This window comes from Notechis scutatus, chromosome 7 (genome assembly GCF_049901735.1).
Source record: "Notechis scutatus isolate UNSWTSFEM ecotype Mainland chromosome 7, rNotScu1.2, whole genome shotgun sequence".
NCBI classification, from domain to species: Eukaryota; Metazoa; Chordata; class Lepidosauria; order Squamata; family Elapidae; genus Notechis; species Notechis scutatus.
The window spans coordinates 5394159-5417639 of record NC_142015.1 but is presented as its reverse complement, the minus strand read 5'-3'; the positions used below and the strand labels follow the sequence as shown (position 1 = coordinate 5417639).

Here is a 23481-nt window from a genome sequence, read left to right as displayed (position 1 = left end):
AAAATCAAATTTGGTACTGTATCAGTCCAACTTAAAAATAACTAGTAGTCCCTGGTTACAACCAGTTGCTCAGTGTTGCAGCCCGTCGGCTGCCGGTCCCTCCATGGGAGTCAGGATCAGCATCAAGGCAACCTGAGAGCTCCAAGGGGGATGAGGGAATGGAACTGGCAGAGAGAGAGAGAGAGATAGAGGAAGAGCCTGGGCTGTCCATCAGCCCTCAGATGGAGAGTCAACATCTCCCAGGTCTGGAGGTGGCCAATGAGGAAGAGGAGGAACAGCTGGGTCCAGTGCCTGATGCGTGGATGCACAGAAGGCAGAGGAGAGGAGAGTAGTGGAAACCTATGGGCCGGTCCTTGGGAAGGAAGAGCCACCGCTGCTAGTGAGGCCCCACCGTAGCTCTGGGGATAAAAGGCAGGGGGTGGAGATGAATAGATGTGGCAGACAATTATTCATCTTCTGGACGGACGGACGGACAGACGGATGTTAGCCTGCAGTAAGAGAGAAATTTTTTGCCAGGGCTGTTGGCGCTCCTAATAAAGGAATCTTTGAGTTCACTTCAGAGGGTCAGAACACTCAGCAACCCAATCAAAGTTACGACCGTGCTCAGGGAGGAGAGCTTGGGACTGTTCCTCAGAGTTGCAGCCATCCCTGCGTCCAAATGGTCATTGGATCCAAGAGCTTGCCTGGCTCACAGATGGCTTCTGCCTCTTAGCTGATTACATCGCTTGCTTCCTACACTGTGAATGCAATTCAAGTTTGAACGGTTATTTTATTTGCTCAGAAAGAGCACGACTTCGGTTTTCCACCATAGTTACCTCATTATGTATCCCCCCAAGACCAAAGCATTCCTGGTGGTTTATGACCACAATAATGTACCCCCCAAAAAAGACAGTATGAGATAAAAGCATAATAAATCTACAACTTTTATAAAGTTTAAAATGGATTTAATTGTTGTTCAGCCAGCCATTGACATCATTCCACAGGAGGAGATTTCAGCTTTCAAAGGCCTTATGGAGTAACTCAATTTGGATCACTTTTTGAAATATCAAGAGCTATTGCTGATCTCATTCCCAGTAGAAGGCTGCTCCTTGAGGAGGGGGCTTCATCTAAATGCATTGTATGGGTCCCATTGACCTCTTCTTAGGTGGACTGATGTTGTATACCAGGGGTCTCCAAACTTGGCAACTTTAACACTTGTGGATTTCAACTCTGGGAGTTGAAGTCCACAAGTCTTAAAGTTGCCAAGTTTGGAGACCTCTTATGTATACCATTCGACTTAGCCCAAGGAGATCAGATCGGTTATTTTTTCATTAATATTAAAGCTACTTTATTTATATTACTTACTTAATATCCTAGTATGATTTATGTTTAATTGCCTATTTAGTCTCCACAACTATCAATAAGTGTTGTATCTAATGTTTTATGATGAATGAATCTTACGGTGATAATGATTGTTGTGCGTACACTGAGAGCTTATGCACAGGAGACAAATTCCTTTTTGCTTGTGTGTCTCATCACGCTTGGCCAACAAATCCTATACCTTAGTAAGCAAGCAAAGAACTTTGGGACTTAGATCCAGCAACCGTTTGATGTTGCTGCTGCTTCATCATTTTTTCTCTCTACTCCCTGCAGTTACAGAGATGCTGGTGAACATTCTCAACATCTGCTCCGACGATGAGCTGATTTCAGACGGAGATGAATCTTTGGACGGTAACAGCCCTTTTGTAACATTTTCAGGGACTTGAGTGGTTTCAAGTAAATCGGGAGAGAGTGGGATTCTACATATCGAATAGGCAGCCTTTTAACATCATTTTGTTGCCATCTTTTCCATTCATAAATTAAGCTTGCTATATCTTATCTTCGGCTGGTTTACAGACAGTTTATTTCTTTGGGCTACTAACCCTTCTCCCTATCCACCACTCTACTATCGTGGCTTCATCTTTGACCTGTCAGCAACTGCTTGCTCTTTGTATCAACATTGTGAAAACGGAAAGGGAGACTTAAACAGAAGAAGCTTGTTCAAGGTAGAAAGATTGAACGCTCACTGCTCCTCACGTGCATGGCTCCCATTCCTGTTCCCAGGAGAAGTTGAGAATGACATTGACTCGATCAGATAGTCATCAACATCTGGTCCAATCAATGTCATATTTAAGACAAAGGGCGCTTATCACCTGCAGCCATCTTTTACGTGCCTTTTTTCTTTTAATAAAAAAAAATGCATCTTGACTCCAGAAGTATCCTGGGCCAGGATGGGACCATGAAGTTTACAGTTAATGAAGACTATCCTGTCCATGCCTAAAACAATTTAAGCAAAATATGTGTGTTAAGTTGCAAAAATATATGTCTTTAAGTTGCATGCCTGGCAAAATTGTGGATTGTTCTGGGAACTTGTTTTGGCTCTTCCAAAAGACAATTGGGAGCACTTGACAGCCTGGTGTAACCCAAAAATATTTTGTTGGGAACATAAACATTGTCGAGTTGGAATGCTGCTAACGGATGAAAAAGATTGTTGATCACGAGAAAGCTTTATCTGTCATTTCTGCGTACTCTTCAAGAATAAAACCAACCTCATCTTTTGGGCCCTTACTAATACTTACGTAATAATGTGTGGAAAGCAGAAGTCAAGTTGATTGCCATCCAGAGTTTGGCAAATGAGGTTTTTAGTAAAAGAGAGGAAGACTTAACTAGATGAGCTCTTGACAGCAGTGCAAAAGAAAACTGCTTCCTTGCCCCATTGCGGGTTCTTTTTTTAAAAAAAATGTTCTTCGCTCCCTCCCATGGAAATTAAATTTGTTTCTTCTATCTCTGTCTTCATCTCCTTGTATACTTGGTGTCTCCTCTCCCTGAAGATAACTACATTTCAAGCTATCCGAAAGGTACCCAGCTAGAATTTGCTAAAAGCTTAATTCTCACTGCCTGTGCCACCAGACTTCCTTGGAGTGGATTTTGAATAGCTGACTAGTTGGACAGTCTCGCCATTTCCCCCTCCCCCCCTCTTCAGTTTTAACATGAACGTGGTGCGTTTGTTTTGTTGTTGTTTCTTTCTTTTTTTTTAACCCTGTTTTGTTCCTTCAGGAACGTGAACAGTGTGTGTTTGGGGGTCACATTTCTCTTGACTTTTGAATGCAGCCACCTTATGCATGGCTGGATCCATTGGTGCATGTCAGATCTCCAGTTTGGCTTGTCCTGTTCTTAATGCCTAGTTGGGTGACAACCAACAAGCAAAATAAGACCTTGGTTCAGAGAAGATGCCATTGCCATTCAGTTTGTAGTCGGACCCCCATCTGCCCCTCCCCCGAGTCTCTTCATTCTTTTCGATCCATGTTTGGTCTGTGTAGTAAGAGGGAGTGGGGCTTTTCCCTAAGATGCCATGGGAAACGAGGGCGTGAATGAGGTTGCAAAAGTTCTAGCTCTTCCTCTCCTGCATCTGAAGAGGGTGCTTGTGTGACCGTTCTCCCTTCTTCAAGCACAGCCCAGAATCCTTTTCACCTTCACTTGGTCTTGTCATTGTGTTCCTCGCATTGCCAAGCTGTGTCTCTGTGGCTGAGTCATTCCTGTTAACTTCCCTTGTGTTGTGTGGCCAGACCCACTGGTGGGAAGCAGAAGGGTCTGCTGCTTGGAATAACACTTGGCCTATTTCTTCTTGTGGTCATTTCTCCTCCCATTTTTGGACTTTTTCCTGTATGTCGCCTTGCCGGTCACTTCGCTATCCTTTCCATTCTGATCATGACTTTTCCGTAACCGACTAACGCAATTTTAGCTGTAAGGTTGTAATCTGGTTTCTCTTTTCTAGAATCAGGTAGATGCTGCATATTGGCATCAACTGAGCCTATAAAGCATGATTTGTACCTCATCCTTTTTTTAAAAAAAAACAAAAAACATTTTTGATTCTTCTTTCCCAAGGAGGCACAACTGCCCGTAAAGAGATCATCAGGAATAAGATCAGGGCCATTGGGAAGATGGCACGAGTCTTTTCAGTTCTTCGGTAAGCTTGCTCTTTCTTGGGAATCTTGGTTAGAAAGGGAGGATAAAAGCTGCTTTATCGTTTTGCCAGACTGCCTCTGTTGTATCAGCACAGCTCAAAAAGGCTCGCCAGGAGCCCCATTTGGGAAAAGTACAAAAGATTTTTGAAGGGTTGGAAATCCTCAAGCACAAAGGTGGGTTATATAGATCAACTGTGTGGGTCCTTCTTTCTGGAAACATTTTCCCAAGACGTATCTTATCCAGGTAGTTGAGGGTTTTTAAAAACAACAACATTTGAATACTTCAAAAAAATTATCTCCGATAATGCAGCTTTTATGAAGTATCAGCTGTTTCTTATTCCCATGTATCCAATTTGTCCCACCTTTTTTTGCTTGGACTCAAAAGCAGGGTGGATGTGCAGTCTTGCATCTAGGTTAAGAGTCTTCAAACTTGGCAAGTTTAAGACTTGTGGACTTCAATTCCCAGAATTCCTGAGCTAACATGACTGGAGGAGGAATTCTGGGAGTTGAAGTCCACAAGTCTTAAAGCTGTCAAGTTTTGAGACCTCTGATCTAGGTAGAGCCAAAAAGGTTAAATTGCTTAATTCCACACACTGGTTAAAGCAGAGGTTGGCAATAATAACATTTGATGGTACCCTCTGATCACCTTCTGATCGTATGTAATTAATCTACATCAGGGATCTTGTCCTTTCGGCTGGGTATTTAGGTATTCTCTTTACAGAGATGTTTCCAAGCCTAGCTAGTATATTTATTTATTTGTTTCTTTTATATTTCTAAACCACCTATCTCCCTCAATGAAAGGCTCTACTGCTACTCTCATCTACTTTGAGATGGTTGGACTTCAATTCTCCAAATTTCCCAGTCAGCATGGCTGCCGCTAATAGTAATAGCACTGAGGCTTATATACCGCTTCTCAGTGCTTTACAGCCCTCTCTAAGCGGTTTTACAGAGTCAGCTTCTTGCCCCCAATAATCTGGGTCCTCATTTTTACCGACCTCGGAAGGACGGAAGGCTGAGTCAACCTTGAGCCTGGTGAGGTTTGAACTGCCAAATTGCAGGCAGCCGGCAGTCAGCAGAAGTAGCCTGCTATACTGCACTCTAACCAGAGGTGGTATTCAGCAGGTTCTGACCAGTTCTGGAGAACCAGTAACGGAAATTTTGAGTAGTTCGGAGAACCAGTGGTAACCTTCCCCCAGGAATGGGGAAGGAATGGAGATTTTACAGTATCCTTCCCCTGCCATACCCGCCATGCCACGCCCACCAAGCCACACCCACAGAACCGGGAGTAAAAAAAAAAATTTGAATACCACCACTGACTCTAACCACTGCGCCACTGTGGCTAAAAATTACAAGAAGTAAAAAAAATCCACACACCCCAAAGTTGCTGAGGTTGGGAACCCTGTTCTCCAGAATTTCAAGGGCCAGAGTCCTCAAAAACTAGTGTGCTTTTAACTGTTTGCTCGTGTATAAATCGGTCCCGTCGCTTTCTGTTTTCAGAGAGGAGAGCGAGAGCGTGCTGACACTCAAAGGCCTGACTCCCACAGGTACTCTGCCCCTGGGGGTCCTCTCAGGGGGGAAGCAGACTCTGCAGACAGGTAAGTATGTACAAAAAGTGAAGCCCTGTTGTGGGATACGAAGGATAGCAATGGAAATTTAGCTTCCGAACATGCCTTAAGAAAGCCGCTGGATTTTGCAGCAGGAAGTTATTGTGGTTTTCCCAGTGCTGCTTTTCCCTTCCCATCACAATAATAGGATGAATTGCAAGGGTCACCAATAGTTTGTCTAGCATATCCAAGGTTCCCAAATCTGGTGTTTCAAGATAGTGTGTGATGACCCAAAGGGGTGTGGCACAAAAGCAACAAAGCCACAAAAGTAGGTAAAGTCCCTTTAATACCTCCAACTTGGCCCCCAATGTCCAATTATCATCGGCTGGAGAAAAAACTCTCCCAAGAACAGTTGTTTAAAGGGAAGAAATTCAGTCTGAACCCAAAGTACATATAAATTATAAATAAAAACCAACACAAACCAGGCTGCAGCAATTAACGAGACAGGGCAGGATAAGGAATTGCAGGCTTCAAAAGATAATGAAACACACACAGTTGGGAGGATGCCAGAACTCAGATAAGACTTGACAAAATCAAAATAATTCACGCTTTGCTTCCAGCAAGGTGCTGTGCGCAAACACCCTTTTAAAATCCTGTTTTCCCAGCTGCAGTTAATGAAGGGAATCAGGGCCCTTTTCTCCCCCGTAACCCCCGTAACTCACGTTGCTCCCTTCTCCGTTCCTCCCTGCATGCCCTAGGATGAAGAGGAGGTGGTTAGTTAAAGACTAGTTAAAGTTAGGTTATACAGAACAATGTTTTGAGTAGGAATGGAAGATATTTGGATGTCCAGTTGAATTTCCAATTCAACCAGCTATCTGAAACTCAGGGGTTGACAAGTAGATAAATAGGTACCATTTTGGTGGGAAGGTAACAGCACCCCGTGGGGTCATGCTGGCCACATCCAAGGAAATGTCTTCAGACAGCGTGGGCTCAATGGCCTTGAAATGGGGATGAATATCACTCCCTAAAGTCAGTCATGACTAGTGGAGTAAAATCCACAGGGACTTCTTTACTTTTATTTTTCTTCAATTCATCCCAAAAGGGGACTCAGGATGGCTTGCATAAAATAATGAATGTGACCACACAGATTAAATTAACCTGTGGCCCTCCAAATCACATTGTTCTTCGATCAGCTGCAGCTAATATAGGCAATAAGGAAGGATGATGGAAGTTGCTATGTGCCAACATGTGAAAGGGTGTCAGGCTTTCCAGGTAGAACCTGGTCAGGAAGCAGGCATCCCATGAAATGTTGGAACTCCACTGTTGGTTAAAGCTAAAATAACAGAATCTTGAAATTCTGGCAGAGATTCTTTCTCTCCCTTCTTATTCTACAGAGGACCAAGACAGAGCAATTTTATTTCTTACTCACTCCTCTTCATCAGGGCTTAGCTGAGGTTTATATAATAGTTGTTGAATTTCTCTACTTCTCTATACCAAACCATATGTTGCTCACTCTTGGTAGCTCGGATCAGTCAGTAAAACCACAAACATTGCCTCAATTTACCCTCCTTGTTCTAAAGAAGGCTTCCTTTGAGAAGCATTGTAGTATGTATGGCTTAATCTAGATATTCCAATAAAAACAAATTGCTTGTGTTATGTGGAATTCAAGAAAATTTGACATTTTGGCAAATTATTTTCATTAAGAACAAATATGAGATTCGCTCCATCCAAATTCTCTCTAGTCCAATATTACATTCCCGCTGTAACTGAACAAATGTCACCTGGAAGCGTACAAAAGAACATAAGAACGGTATTTTCCTCCTAGCATTTAATAGCGATAATCTAAAAGTGCACGTTTTGATGTCCACTGGATGTGTTGAGACAGGAGCTATATGTACATACTTGTCCTTAATCTACCAACTTTCAGCTTTGTTGGAAAAAGTGAGAGGGAAAAAAGCCTTCTGAATCTAAATTTCCACTTCACATATAATATTGCAAACTTCTATTTTGTCTCCTCTTTTCTTCTAAGTGAAAATAGATTGTGTACAAATCTTGGCTGATGCTGTTATCCTAACAATGGATTATATTTCTCTCTCTCCCTCCTTCTCTCTCCCTCTCTATCTTTCACACACACACACACACACACACACACACACAAATATAGATGTGTTCTTCTATAACAGTTACATGTAAAAATACCAACTTACTAAAAAGTGTCACATTACATTAATTCGTTACTGAAATCACTACCTGATCTCACAGTGAGATATTATAGATTAATGGGCAGCATTGGCTGGTTTGCACCAGGACATGACCTGTAGTAGTTCCATATAACTGTAAGGCAGTATGTTAATCCTTTCCTACTGCCAGCATTTGAACTCGTGTTTCAAACCAGCTTTATCTCCTTCCTATTAACATCAGATGACTTCTTAGTTATACCATGAACAGTGATTGATTACATCCTCATATCATGTGAAGAAAGGATGTTACAGTAAGAGTGTTACAAGAGTATCCAAAAGAGTAGCAAGTTGCTCTTTAAGATTCGTTGCTCCTTTTGTCCAAGAAGGCCCAGGAAAAGGCCCTAATCTTTTAGAGAACCATAGTGAGGGTGCCCACCATGGATGGTTCTTCTTTTGTTTCTGGGGCCATTTTGAAGGATACTAGACAGGTATACTGTCAGATAGACCCCTGGCAAACAAAAAAAAAGCAGACCACATTGTGAAAATGAAGAAAATAGTTTCAGAATGCTTTTGTTGGCATGAAGCTATAAAGAGGTGGTGTATGCTTATGATTGGCAAAAGTTGAGAGTCATTTCGGGCAGTCCTTGGGTGAAGAACATCCAAATATTGGGCAACTCATGTTTACAAACAGGCTTCCTTTTACTCAAAATGGCGGAGAGCGTTCTCCTTCCTCAAGCAGACAAACCGCTGAAGCTGCCCAATGTTTTTCATGAACCCCTGAAGCTTTTCAAGATGCCGCTTGTTTTCAGAGGTTTATGAGAAGATTGCGTGGCTTTGGTAGTCCCATCAGTTCAAGACAGGAGAATGCCAGTTTTAATAATAGGCAGTCTCGTTTTCCAGGTACGAGTTCTGACTTACACCCCGAAGGTGCTTTTTCAAGAGGCCACTGGACTTTCTTGTTTTTCTTTGAAGAGGTTTCGCTTCTCATCTAAGAAGCTTCTTCAGCTCTGGCTGGATGGTAAGAAATGGAAGGATTTGTACTCCTTGCAGGCAGCTGGTCATTTGCCTTCTGCAATATAAATCCTTCCATTTCCCACCATCCAGGCTGAAGAAGTTTCTTGGATGAAGACGTCTTCGAAGAAAAACAAAGTCCAGTGGCCTCTTGAAAAAAAACACCTTTGGGACAACCGTGACCTGGATGACAGAGAATCTCCCTAGACATTCTGACTTACGTACAAATTTGAGTTGAATGACAGGATGGATCTTGTTTTTACCTCAAGGACTACCTCTATTCACACTCAGGATTACTGCTCAGTACTAGTATCCATTTTGGAAATCAGAGGGATCCATGTTAACATTTGCTATCCGAAGTGGGTTGTAAGGAGTGGAAGGACCATCTCCAACAGCCCGGAGTCCCCTTTAATTGTAGGAAAAGGCTTCAGGTTTAATTGCTGCCGTCCTTCCCTTTGGAATATCCTGTCAGGGATCCAAGTAATACACCCAAAGCAAACGAAACTCCGAGGTGGGTAGATTCCTCAAAGAATAGCTTTATTGGATATATTATATTGGGCCAGTTCTGGAGAAAACCGGCTCTGAAGGTTTCCGCGGTTTTCACCTCATTAAAAGTAAAAGTTTTTCCCTTTCCCCAAACAATCAGTCATGTGGTCCAATCAAGGTGCCGTCTGGTTGCTTGGTAACGTCACTCCTCCTCTCTCTCTCTCTGACCACAGGTGGGAGTGTCCTTGATTCCCAGGGGAAAGTATTTTGTTTTGGCTACAAAACCCCAGCTCTCTCTATTCCCCCCCTTCCTATCCCCTCCGCTCCAGTGTGGCAACGCTGAAGCCTCAAAATGGCTCTGGCCAGGTCAGCTTCAAGGGTTGACACATCCCTAGTCCTGATACAATAATCAGTCTTAACTCCACCTGAAACAAGCACCCCTTTCATGTAGAAACTTTTTCAAGAGAGGTTGCTTAGTTTCAGTACCGTGATGTGCAGGGGTTATCTGCGAAACGCTGTAGTGCGAAAAATGGGGGCGCGTGTTAGCACCCAGAAGTGGATTCCAAGCCAATGGTTAGAGTCCGCTCTCCTGGAAACTCAGCGGAGCCATTTTCCGATCTGTCGACACCGTGACCTTTAACCTCTCCAGCGCCCTTTCACCTCTTGGCCCTCTTGCCATCCTTCTCTGCCGCCCGGTTATCATCACCCTTCTACCTCTCGTTGGGTATCGGGCGGGTTCTAAGTCTCATAAGCAACCATAAGTGATGTTAAGTTCACTCACGCTTTTCTGTCTTTATTTTTGCATGCCACTGTTCCTTCTGTATTACAGCCACAGTAGAAGCAGTAGAGGCACGGGAAGGTATGGCTAGAATCTTGCAAGATGGTTTGTGTATTTGCTAAGTCTTCTTCTTTCTTTTTTTTTACCCACCCCCCTTTCCAAGATGGTTTGTGTGTTTGCTAATCTTTTTTTTTTTAACCCTCATCCAAGAGTTTTATTGTCAGCATTACACACACACACAAAAAGACCCCACTATATTCTTGCATCACCAGAATTAGAGAGCAGCTGAAGGAGAAATGCACCAGCTTGGCACAACCTCCATCCTTATAGTCCATCTCAGTAAGAGCCCAAAGGCATTTTGTTGTCTCTGCCCTATGACTCCTTCGACTGGCTGACTTACCTTGTAGTTCTGAGGAGCAGAACGGCTGCTTCAAGAGCTGCAGTGGTGTAATAGTCCATAGTTTGGTTTCTCCATTTTATTCAGAGCAAGCCTGTGCAGCCCCGTGGAAAGCTATTCTGTATCAGTAGGCCTTGACTGACGGTCACAGTGGAGGCCAAAATTGACGTTGCTAAGTGAGACACTTACCAATGGAGTTTTGCCCCAACTTTTCTTTGTCACAGTTGTTAAGTTAAATCATTGCAGTCATTAAGTTAATTCCCCGCTGATTTTGCCTGTCAGAAGGGCACAAAAGTTGATCATGTGACTCTGGGACACTGCAACCATCATGAAAATATGTCCCGGTTGCCAAGCCTCTGGATTTTGATCCCCATGCCCGTGTGGGGATGCTGCAACTGTCATAAGTGTGAAAAACGGACACTTTTCTTCCAGTGCTGTTGTAACTTTGGACCGTCACTAAATGCACTATTATAATTTGAAGACTACCTGTACTGATCTTAGGGCTTTCTGTGGGCTTCTCAGACGACAGCAATGCTGCATTGGGAAAGGGATAGGCCAGTGCTAAGGATCTATAATTCACCAGCTGGAATAGCAGCAGCATAAAATCTCAGTTTTTATGAGCCACCTCGGGATGGCTTCTAACGTAAAGGATGGGAGTGCACATCTACAAAGACCCCGTGGACTGCATATTACTCAGGGCGGCCCATTTGTAACACCTCAGGGTTTTTTCCCAGTAAAGCCTAGAGAAGTTTTGTACCTTTTTCAAGTAGCTCCTAAATTCTGATTATTTACCCACACCAAAAATACTGTTTTTCAAGGTCTTGTACGTAGAGGTTGGATTGGTTTGCTTCTCCAAGGCTTCCTGCTGTCCTTCCCACCTTCCAGTTGCAAAATGTGAAACACACACACCCTTCTAAAAAGATCTTTCCTGCTTTTCAAAGTGCTCCAGCATTAGGGGACTGGAGGCTATAACAGACGAAGAACGGTTGCAGGAACTGGGCATGGCTAGTCTAGGGAAGAGAAGGACCGGGGGAGACAGGATAGCAGTTTTCCAATATTTGAAGGACTGTCACAGAGAGGAAGGAGTCAAGCTATTTTCCAAAGCTCCCGAAGGCCAGGCAAGGAACAATGGATGGAAACTGATCAAGGAGAGATTCAACCTAGAAATAAGGAGGAATTTTCTGGCAGTGAGACCAATCAACCAATGAAACAGAAGTTGCCTTCAGAAGTTGTAGGTGCTTCATCACTGGAAGCTTTCATGTGCCATCAGTTGGAAATCGTGTAGGGTCTCCTGCTTGGGCAGGGGGTTGGACTAAATCACCTACCAGGTCCCTTCCAACTCTGTTTGGAATTCTGTTCTGATTTCTTCAGATGATCAGGAGAGTGACATAGTCATTAGAGTGCACCCACCTTAAACGGAAAGAGAACATTTATTTGGCCTTGCATTATCTCCTCAAACTGACAATGAGTTACCAATCTCCAGGTATACAGTTCCATAATCTTTACACAGGAAATGCCAGAATTGAGTCTCAGATCTGTGGGCATTTAAGCCCGTGTTTCGTAGATGCTAGATGTGTGCCCCAGAGTTTGGGTCATCTAATTAACCTCTCTCGAGACAGTGAGGCCACTGAATGTATTTGCTGTTTCTCTTCTTGCCAAACTCGTTCTATTCAGAAGACCCTTAAGGAAGGAAGCAGAGTTTCAGAAGAAGTCTAGAGAACCTGGTCCTTGCTGCTCTCCTCTAAGTATTGCCATTGGACAAGCTTTTTTTTAGCAGAAATACTGAATCCATCAGATTGCATTGCTGTGTCATTTTCAATGCATGGCAAAAAATCAGGTTACAAACTTGGCAGCAAAAGAGCTCATTGAGTACCTAGCTAGTTCTTTGTTGTTTCTCACACTACCGGCAAAAGAGGATTTTATGCTCAGCCCTGGGTTTGATAGAAAATGTAAGGCTGTGCCAAGTAGGCGAAGAGGTTTTGGCCATACATACCTGAGGCTTTTCTCTGCATCCAGTTCATGGTCATGCAAGACTTTTTCATTCAAAGATTGGTTCATTTTCCCCTTTTTGTGGTGTGCTGTTTTTTTTTTAAATCTGTGTGTATATATGTGTGTGTGTGTGGTGTTCTGCTGTGCTGAAGACTATGACTTTTGATTTAGCACTCAGTGATTTTGATTTAATGTTTCCCAGCTTTGAAAAGAATGCTGTTACTTTCACTGCACCATTGCTGAGCATCTGTCTGACTTCCTAATTTGTTTTTTCCAGATTAAGTTTGAAGTTTTATTAAAGGGGTGGGGGTGGGATTGCCTTCATTAACAGTTTTTGCCTAAAAATTATTTAGGCTACAGACAAACATTTGTTTAAAAAAAAAAACAGAGATGAAAGCAGTTGGAGAGGAATCTCTTGAAACACACTTATGTATTTTTTTTCTTAGTCATTTTGCCCCTTGATCATAACCTACAGATTTTTGAAGCATTAAAGATGACAAAAAGTCAGTTGATTCTGACTCTGTAAACCACTTAGAGAAGGTTGTAAAGCAATATGAAGCGGTATATAAGTGCTATTGCTATTGGAAGCCAAAATGTGGAAACATTGCCTATTGCAACCAGAAATAATAAATCTTTATATATATATTTTGAGGGGGAAATTATCTCACATGGCTTCTAGGCTGCCAGAAACATGGTAGTGCAGTGAATGAAGAAGTCAGACGCATGCTCGACGCACACAACCTCTGCTCGACAGCAGAGGAGCGAGTGTTTGCAAGTCAACGGCCTACTTCGCAAACGCCTCCAAGTGCCTCTTTTCCCTCCCTGTAGCCATCCGTGGATTTTCGCCGCAACACAAGATCCGCAGCTTCGAAGAAGCCAGAGGCCTGGATCGCGTCAACGAGCGCATGCCGCCCCGCAAGGATTCCAAGCATCCTGACGGTCCAGTGAATTTAACCTCAACAAACTCTGCGGACAAGAATGGGACAGGGAAGAAAGCCCAGTAACAGTTCCATATCACTAAAGCATCCAAAACTTAATGAATTCTATTTATTTATTATGAAAGGGGGGGTTGGGGGGGGGGGGAGAAATCAACTTAGCCAGGAGGCACATCCATAATCCAGTTTGCATCCATTCTGTAAGAGAGGTGACCATTTTGTAAGTTTTTTAAATTTTATGTTCAATATATAAAGTCATCTTTTTTTTTTGTTTAATTTAGGATGGGTCTAAAATCTAGTACATATATATATATAAAGTGTTCTGTACAGATAGGTATCCCTGCCAAGAGGGAAGGATCCTGTGTTGGTGAGGGTGGGAGGGAAGGGAAGTCAAAGCAGCCAACTAACATCTCTGATTTGGAACCATTTTAAGTTAGCATTTTTTTTTAAAGTGGCATCTTCCATTTGGACACATTTTCCTTCCCACATTATTTGTTCTTTTTTTTTTTTTTAAATTCTCCTTCTGTTTCTCGCCACATCTGATGGTCCAGCACTTGACTTCCATTAAAAGGCAGGCTGCTTAGGGCAATTGGTAAACCTTTTCCTACGTGGAACCCTGCGTCAGAGGTAAATTCAGAGGTAAATACAGAAAACCCAGCACAGAACAAATTGCTAGATATTTGTCATGGGAATCTTCCCTTTTCCGGGTCTATGACAACTTCCATGGCCAATTTGCCACAGGACAATTCAACAATTCAATTATTTAAAATCTTTTTTTTTTTAATAATAATAATTTTTGTCACAAATCTTCTTTGGCATCCTTTCTTTAATAATTCTATTCAACTGATATTAGTGTAACTCTTGTCCCCGTGGCGAGTTGGCTGTGGCGTGTTGTTCCATTCCTCCCTTTTCCTCCCCCATCTCTTCAAACGTACCCATTGCTTTTCCTTCAGAAATCCCAATTTCACTAGAGAAAATGTCTTGGAATAAACCATGATTAGGTCGGTGTTGAGGAATGTGATTCAGGGATCTCCATTCATCCAAAAGCATCACTCTTGGGGGCTAATCCAGCTGGGCTGCTACTATTTTCTATACGTTTAGGCCCCGTTTGACTTGCATCCACCTCACACCTAAGGGATTATTATAATATGGTTTCTCTGAACCACAAACAGCCTCGCGAGATTGTTTAGCAGTCACTATCTTAATGTAAATTGAGAAGGGACACTTGGCCCTTCTTACCACCTCCAACACATCCCACAAGCTGCACTACAGTGGCTCCATGGTAATATATCCAGCACAATATATAATCTGCCTTGTCTACATGAGGGCCTCCTGCTTTGCAGGTTCAGCATGAATGAATGAACTCTGTGACATCTAGGGAGAAGAACTTGTGTAAAGTTCTGAATTCACAACCGAGCATTTCTCCTCTTGTCCAGATGTACCAAGTATATGCCTGTGCATTATAGACAGGTGGGATATTCCAACAGCCTGTGCAGGGATACTGGCTGAGGAATCATCGTTGGGCTGAAGGAGCAAAAAGCACCAGAAGCTCCTTCCTTCCTTCCTTCCTTCCTTCCTTCCTTCCTTCCTTCCTTCCTTCCTTCCTTCCTTCCTTCCTTCCTTCCTTCCTTCCTTCCTTCTTTCTTTCTTTCTTTCTTTCTTTCTTTCTTTCTTTCTTTCTTTCTTTCTTTCTTTCTTTCTTTCTTTCTTTCTTTCTTTTTCCTGTATATAACTGACAGATTGCTCTCTGCTTGAACCTAAAATGCTGCTCAGTAATTTCAAGGGTGAAAGTATGATTCTCCAGCCCCTACAAAACGATCATTGATGTGAAATCAGAATTTGCACAACATGTGTAGGCTGAATGTTAATATCCTCAATCAACATTATCCCATAAAATTACTGCCTTCCATCGTCTGCTCAGTAGTGCATCTTTTTCAGATTGGACGTTAGGCCTCTGGTAGCAACACTGCTTCCTTTTTATTCCCCTAATAAGGGCTACCCCAGTTATGTTTGCAGGCAAGCTGTTCTGTTGACTTCACTATAGACACCTAGATAGGTCTATACCTACCTAGACCTAGAATTCTTTTAGGGTTCATATCTCTGATGCACATCTGTATTTTGGGACATCTTGCTATATAGGAAACTCATGGCTGTGGCAGGTACTGACAAATTGTGCATTGGCTCCGAGTTTCTGGATTTCCCTTTGCTCAAGTATCTATTTCACTTCTCACATTTCTCCAGCTGTATATTTAGTTAACGGAATATCTCAACCCTCTTCTTTTTTTGTAAAGCATTCCAAAACCCCAACAAGACAGGGGGTGGGGTGGGAAATGCTTCCTCCTTGCCCTTGAAGGATCTATGAATGGTAGCGAAGGCCTGCTTATCTTACAAGGGAAGAAATGCACATTTCCCCACAATGAACGTGGGGTGGTATTGGCAAGGGAGGAAAAAAAAGAGAGGGATGAAAATTCTGTTAAGAATGCATAGCTAAAGGCATCCATTAGAAAAAACCTCTGCAGGAAGAGCCGCGTCAACAGTTTTTAAGTTTGGAACAGAATCGGAAGCTCTGCGTTATAATGTGCCAAAGAGCAACAACTAAACCATTGAAGTTTTATTTTGGAAATGGGATCATTTGTTGAGTATATTCTTAGCTTGGTCTATTGGAGTAGTAACCAAGCCTTGGTAGTGGTTTCTTTTGTAAGAACTGCAGCTTTGTTCATTCATTGAGAAAAGAGGAAAAGGGGGAAAAAATAGAGGGGAGGAAGCATTGACATCACCCTGTTACCTCTTGCTCCCTTCTGGCTCTTTTGCAATACGTTTTGGGGTCAGCGTTCCTCAGGCAACTCTTCTTCATATTAGTGGCTTAAACCAACGGTACAATCAGCCACCATAGATCTATCCTTTTAAAAAATATATATATATATACCTCTTATTTGCTCTGTGATGGGCTCCTCACTCCACGTTACAGCCATAGGCTCTGCCCATTTCCTAAACCTTCATCTTGAGAAATCAAGACATTAGGGGTTTTTTTCTGCATTTTTAAAGAACAGATGCAGCTGAGGACGGTTTGTATTTTCATCGCTGTCCTTTTCCCACAAACCTCCCCCTAAACCGTGTGACCAATCCTCTTATAGGCGGAGAGCTTCACGTCCACTTAGGCCTCGCGCAGCTTTTGTTTAGGTTAACCATGGCATCTCATTTTGACAGACTGGCTGCTCGGAATTCCTTCCTTCGTGAACTCGACCAACCCTTTACCGCTAGTAGGAATACTTCTAACCCGAAAGGTACCGCTTTTTGCAGGCCACTCAGAAAGGGCTTCATTTAATTGCATAAATCTTGGGTGGCTTGGTTCAGTCTCTGCCATGGGCATCCATTGTGTGTTTCCATCCAGCTGTTTCTTCCTTTTTCTTTTTTTCCAGCATGGGATAAGATTCAAATGGGGAGCCTCCTGCGAATGGAAGGGGCACTCTTCATTTGCTAATTTCAGCCATATGGATGAAAATCTTTATATCTATCTATCTATCCGAGGAATCAGTGTCAAAAGGCACCATTTAGACCAGGGGTCTCCAACCTTGGGCCACTTTAAGACTTGTGGACTTCAACTCCCAGAGTTCCTCAGCCAGCTTTGCTGGCTAGGGAATTCTGGGAGTTGAAGTCCTCCAGGCTTAAAATGGCCAAGGTTGGAGACCCCTGATTTAGACTACGGCAGCCTGAACCACATACATTTGGATCTTGCTCGTGCAACAGTAATAATGTTTATAAAAATAAAGCTGGTCTTTAAAAAAAAACCAAAAAAAACTTAGTGTCTGAAATGTAGTGCCAACTTCGTTCTCTCATCTTGGAGAGATTATAATTCTTGGCAACTGTATCTATGCCCCCAACTTTTTTTAAATTTGTGCTTACTAGAGAACACGGGCTACTGATTTAGGAAATGGTACAAACATTTCAGTCCTAAATTTCTGTACTTTTGAGTGGCTAAGTACTGCTCTATTTCTCCCCCCAGGCTTCCTTTCCCTCCTCCGTTTTATGAAGTTAAAGCTAATAAAGCTGCTTGCAGTATTTTTGCCCAATTGGTTTAAGGTGCTGCATCTACTGACCTCCCCCCTTCTCCCAATTCTGTTAAGAAAGAGAGTCTAATGCAAGGGTCTCCAAACTTGGCAAGTTTAAGACTTGTGGACTTCAACTCCCAAAATTCCTGAGCTAACATGACTGGAGGAGGAATTCTGGGAGTTGAAGTCCACACGTCTTAAAGCTGTCAAGTTTGAAGACTCAGGGTCTAATAAGGATGGCTGTCCAGGGGAGGGGTAGGTTTGAGGCAGGAGCGGCCTTAATTTCCACCTCCAAACTTGGCAACTTTAAGACTTGTGGATTTCAACTCCCAGAATTCTGGGAATTGAAGTCCACAAGTCTTAAAAGTTGCCAAGTTTGGGGACACCTGAGCTAGAGCTATTACCCTTCTCCTTTCACTTTCAAGATATGAAAGAGAGGCCGCTTTAGACTCCCTGAAATTCGGCATTGTGTTTGGTGGTGACAGTGTGGCAAAACAGTGTGATTTGGGGCGAAAGGATTTTGGTTTTCGGACGCTCTAGTTCAGAGGTGGGGAACCATGGCCTTGTAGACGGTCAGCTGAGCATGGCAGGCTCAGGATTCTGGGGGGTCACAAAAATGACCCTCATTTCTCCACCCCAGCTCTAGTTAACGTGTGATTGCATGCTGCCTGTCAGCTTTGTCTTTTCCCATTGACAGTGTGTTAAAATTCCTAATACTGTGAAAACAAGGGTGCATGCGGCAAGAGACGAGAGCTTGAGTGGGAAAGAGACAAAGCCCTGGACAGTGGCCAACCTTCCCTTTCTTTCTCCCGCTTCTCCCGCCATTTTAGCAAGTGGTCAGAAAAAAGGCAGCGATTGAAACCTGTTTTCAGTATTCAGCCCTCCGTTCTCAGGACGTCTCTTGCCCCTGCTTTCCCTTATCACCTGTGAAAGAGAGGGCCACCTGCAGCGGTCCTTCCCTGGCATGGCCTGTTGCTGGACCAACAGCTTCTTACGTTTTAGGGCAACTGGCTACTTCTCGATCTCTTGACCCAAATTTTGAAGCTGGCAAAAGTTTAACGTCAGCTCCTCTCAAAACTCTGGAAGGGAGCGTGGATTGCTGACAGGCAGATTTGCTTCTGGGGGCAAAAAAGGGGAGGACTTGGTAGGTTTCTGTTTTCTGGAGGAAGAGTGCAACGCCCTGGAAGAGATTTCTGGTAAAAAAAAAGTGACAATCTGGGGGTGTTTTCCCCCAAAAAAAAAGTCATGTTACATCAGATTACATGCCAGATTAGCACGTGGCTCTTCTCTACTTTGAGCGATGAAATGTGGAATGTTTTATTTAGAGAATTGTTGGATTGGGATCCTTTCCTATCACATAGTCTTATTTCCCAACACAGGTGAACGATGGGGAATTGCACTTGGGCTGCCTGCCCGATCCCACTTTCTGAAAAGAAAAAAAAAACACCCAACCAAACAAACAAACCAGTTATTAATTTATCCTGAATCTGTGAATCACTTCTGTTTCTTTCTCCACCCGTTCTTCTGTCTAATCTCTGTCGCAAACGCGAGTGTGTGTGTGTGTGTGTGTGTATCTCCCCCCCCCCCCTCTCCTAATTCCAGGGACAATCTTGATCTAAATCTTGAGCAACACAAGCAGCAAAAATCAATTTTGAAATGGTGAGAAGCTGAGAAAAACAGCCCTCCAGCCCAGGGGATTCCAGAGAATCAGAGGCTGTGCGCACTGCCCCCCCACCCCATCCCGCTACCCCTTTGCCCGTTTGGCTGCCTAGCGGCAGCCCTGTTTTTTAATTTTAATTTTTATCTTGCATGATAAAAAGCAAGGTGCATGTACTAAGGAGGGGAGTCCACAATGGGTCTTCCGAACTTCAGGAACAAAGGTGCTTTCACCCCCTACAAGCGTCTGCGGTGGGGTGGCCACCTGCTCACCTCTCCTTGAGGTGAGCTAATCCGCTGCTTCACAGGAAGCACCTTGCCGGTTTTTCCCATCCCAAACAATCACAAATCCTGGGACCGCGTGGCAAGGACCGGGATTCCTGGTTCTGAAGTGATGTTTGCCCATTGCCTGGAGACCTGCCTCCTTTCTTGCTCTCTTTTTAGCTATGTTTAAAGAAGAATTGGTGACAAATGTTATTTATTGGCGGAAATTATTTAATATAATTTCTTTCTCTCTCTCTCTCTTTTTTTTTGTGAAAAAAGGAATGACTTTGTTAGAACTGTCTTAATGTAAATTGGAAAGTCATCTTTAAAGAAGAAGAAGAAAAAAAAACACCTTAAAAATTAAATGACAGTTGTTTGGCTCCGGTGTCATTTTTGAGAGTGCTTGAGTTCAGAGTTAAGACCCTTGGTATTCCTGACTTTTCCAGGTCAACAGGAAAAAGCCTAAAATGTCTCGTCTGTTTGTTCAGGAGTCAAGTGATTAAAATAGATAGATAGATAGATAGATAGATAGATAGATAGATAGATAGATAGATAGATAGATAGATAGAGTGATGCAGCTCAAAAATAAGTGGTTTTTAAAATAACCAAGTGCTACATTCAGTCAACTTTGTGCAGCTATATATTTATTGTTATTATTTCAATTGGGAAGATTTGCTGAATAAACACTCAATATTGAAAGTGAGGTTGGGGTTGTTTTGCAGGCAGAATGCAAGAATTTGTGATGACAGAATACGAATCTTGAACTAAGAAAGTGGCTAGTCATGGTTGAGAACTTAATAAAGAAAATGCAGCATGAATGCAGCCAAATAAGAGTTTTTCTACCTCCCCCCACATAATTTCTTCATCATTTTTTAGAAGAACTTCAACTAAACTGGTTATGTCTAGTTTGATTAAAATAAGAACTAAAAGACATGATAGCAGTCTTCCAATCTCTCAGGGGCTGCCCCAAAGAAGAGGGAGTCAAGCCATTCTCCAAAGCACCTGAGGGCAGGACAAGAAGCAACGGATGGAAACTAATCCAGGAGAGAAGCAACTTAGAACTAAGGAGGAATTTCCTGACGGTTAGAACAATTAATCAGTGGAACAACTTGCCTCCAGACACTGTGAATTCTCCAACACTGGAAGTTTTTAAGAAGAGATTGGACAAAACATTTGTTTGAAAATAGTATAGGGTTTCCTGCCTAAGCAGGGGGTTGGACTAGAAGACCTCCAAGGTCCCTTCCAACTCTGTTATTTTGTTAAATGTTCTTGAGGATTTCTGGATTCACTTCTTGGCCATTACATTCATGCTGTGTAAATTGAGGCCAAATTCCATACATACTCAGGAATGTATCTCTGAACCCACAAGGAGGAATGGGACAACTCGCCACAGCCATCTCTCTGCAGCCAATTCACTGCAGCCATCTTGCCTCAGCCAATCTGGCACGGGCATCTTGCTGCAGCCAAACTCACCACAGGACAATTCCACGTGGTGATAACTCAACGTGATAAATATTATCTGCCACCATTTCTTTGACATTATTTCCATTGACAAAAAGTGGAAATAATACAGAAGAAATGTGGATTGTCCTTCAGCTAGTTGGCTGCGCCAAGTTGTCCTAAGACCCTCCCAACAGAAACGTCAGGTTCTTGGAGTGGACGTAGCAGGGAAAGAATGGTAATAACGAAAGGATCATTTTGGAATGGCCATCGGTCACTGGATTCATTTTTAAAAAAAAAATCTGATAAAGTGAGCCATCTCAGGATCATTACATGGAAGCTGCTGGAGTAGGGTATATCAGAAAATTCTACATTAATAATTGGTCACAGTTAAGGCTTCAGAAGGTACAGATTTGAGGGCTGTTCTCTTGGTCGTAAATTCCGGAGGGATTTTTAGACCGTTTTATTGAAGGAGAATTTTTTGGAACTGGTTGTGATTCTCTGAAGAAGCCGTCCTGAATCCGGTGGCTGAAACTGAGGGTGGGGCCGGGAAAGAAGAAAAGCAGAAATTTGCTGGTGGACAAAAATGGAGTTCAAATTTGGCTGTTCCTTTAATAAATCTAAAAACTGAAAGGTACAGCATGGACCAGACTTGCACACCATTTAAAACGGAGAAAGTGCTGGGTCACGTTGGGTTTAATCTCTTACCTTTTTCTCAGCCCAACCTACTTTGGCAGGATTGTTGTGAGGAGAAGAGGGGGCACCTCAGACCCTCTGCTGAGTTGCTAGACAAAAGGCTGGATATAAAACTAACACACTCCACTGTGTTGCAGCCTAGAAATTAAGGCCATTGTTGGCAGGTGGGTTCCTCCACCTTCTTAAGGTGTGAGGAATGACCCCTTCAGGGCTCACCTAGAATTGTCAAACCTCCACAAAGAAAAAAACGACAATCCTTAGGCCTAAATACAGAGAGCTGAGGGGTTGATGCAAAAGGTTGCGGCTTGACTTTTTGCTGGGAAGGCTGGAGATTCGGGCCAAAATTGTGGCTGAGGTAAAAGATGGAAATTGACCAGGCCTATCCAGGGGCGTGGATGAGGTTAATCCATCTGAGGACTTGGTTTCCTTAGCAGTGGAAATAGTTTCCTACCACCCTTTCCAATTGTTTTTCTTCCATTTGAGCATCCAGCCATGGCATATCATGGTGAACGATGGTCTTATCATTTATATCTAAGCAGGCCTGACTTTGCATAGTTTCCGAGCCCCATTGTTCATTGAGAAATTGCTCTGTGTGTTTTCTCTACAAACCCAGGACTGGTTTTCGTCCCCCTGCACAATGCTGGAGGTCCAAGTGATTGATTGATTGATTATGTACCATCAAGTTGTCAATTCCTAGCAAACCACATGCAGATTTCTCCATGATAATCTTAACGTGGTCTTTCAGGTCTTTCAATGGTGTCCCCACCGCCACTGAAACCGAGTTCCTTCCACCTTGTTGCTGGTCGTCCTTTCTTCCACCTTTCCCCACGTGGCAGGCTTCTCTAGGGAGTTAGGGCCTCCATAACAGATCAAAAGTAGGATAAATTGAGCTTGGGGCCTCAAGGTAAGTGAAATCAGTGGATAGATTGCGCCTGTCTAATATATTGATTTACTATCTACATTGCAGTGCTACCAGGAAGATGCCAGGGTAGCTGGTGAGAACTTTGTTCCAGGAATAGATTAGGAAGGTGACCTCCTCCAAATGGGTGCAAGTTGTGCTGTGGAAGAAAGCAGGAAGGAGATCCCACAGAGATCACTTCCAGGCATCTGGTTGATTACCAGAATTATCACCATTGGTGTTTTTTTGTCAGGGCAAGTCCACTGTTAATTCCTCGGAACCTCAAGTTAAGACAAAATCCTTGGAGTTTACCAGGCTCTTCTTCTATTTTACCAGCAGGGGGTACTGCGGCTTTGTAGATGAAGCCTGATTATAGTTTTAACTTGATACTGTAAAGCAGCCATCAACCGATCATTCTGGCACCAGGGGCCAGTTTCATGGGAGACAACATTTCCATCGATGGGGAGGGGGGTGATTTTGCACACAGCTTAGATTCCTGGTGCATGTGCCAATGCAGCTTTGTTTGCTCGCCCGCCACTTGCATGACTGATGACCCAAAGGGGCGTGGCACAAAAGCAACAAAGTCACAAAAGTAGGAAAAGTCCCTTTAATACCTCCAACGTGGCCCCCAATGTCCAATTATCGGCTGGAGAGGAAAAAAACTCCCAAGAACAGTTGTTTAAAGGGAAGAAATTCAGTCTGAACCCAAAGTACATATAAATTATAAATAAAAACCAACACAAACCACGCTGCAGCAATTAACGAGACAGGGCAGGATAAGGAATTGCAGACTTCAAAGGATAATGAAACATACAGTTGGGAGGACGCCAGAACCAAGATAGGACTTGACAAACAAAGATAATGCACGCTTTGGTTCCAGCAAGGTACTGTGCACAAACACCCTCTTTATCCTGTTTTCCCAGCTGCAGCTAATGAAGGGAATCAGGGCCTTTTTCTCCCCTGTAACCCATGTTGCTCCCTTATCCATTCCTCCCTGAGTGCCCTAGGATGAAGAGGGGGTGGGCCTGGGTCTTCCTCTGAATGCCCAGCCGGAGAGTGCCCTTCCCCAGTTTCCTCCACATCCACCGGAGCCACACTCCCACTCTGTCAGCTGTTCGACCTCCCCCTGGGAATCAGATTCCAACAGGGGCATGACAATGACCTGGTTCCTCTTA

General features: G+C 43.3%; 1 protein-coding gene across 4 annotated transcripts in view; it reads left to right on the top strand.

Annotated features, from left to right (window-relative positions):
• The window catches only part of PPP3CC (protein phosphatase 3 catalytic subunit gamma), a 74381-nt gene extending 55210 nt beyond the window's left edge, over positions 1-19171 (top strand). The window contains exons 10-15 of one of the 4 annotated variants that reach the window (XM_087969633.1): positions 1633-1710; positions 2850-2876; positions 3904-3985; positions 5481-5578; positions 10034-10063; positions 13197-19171. In XM_087969633.1, the coding sequence (XP_087825759.1) occupies positions 1633-1710; positions 2850-2876; positions 3904-3985; positions 5481-5578; positions 10034-10063; positions 13197-13372 (491 nt within the window). In that variant the 3' untranslated portion in view covers positions 13373-19171. The remainder of the gene's footprint in view (positions 1-1632; positions 1711-2849; positions 2877-3903; positions 3986-5480; positions 5579-10033; positions 10064-13196) is intronic. The other 3 variants (XM_087969634.1, XM_087969635.1, XM_087969636.1) reach the window with 3 other exon arrangements.
• Positions 19172-23481: the final 4310 nt, after the last annotated feature.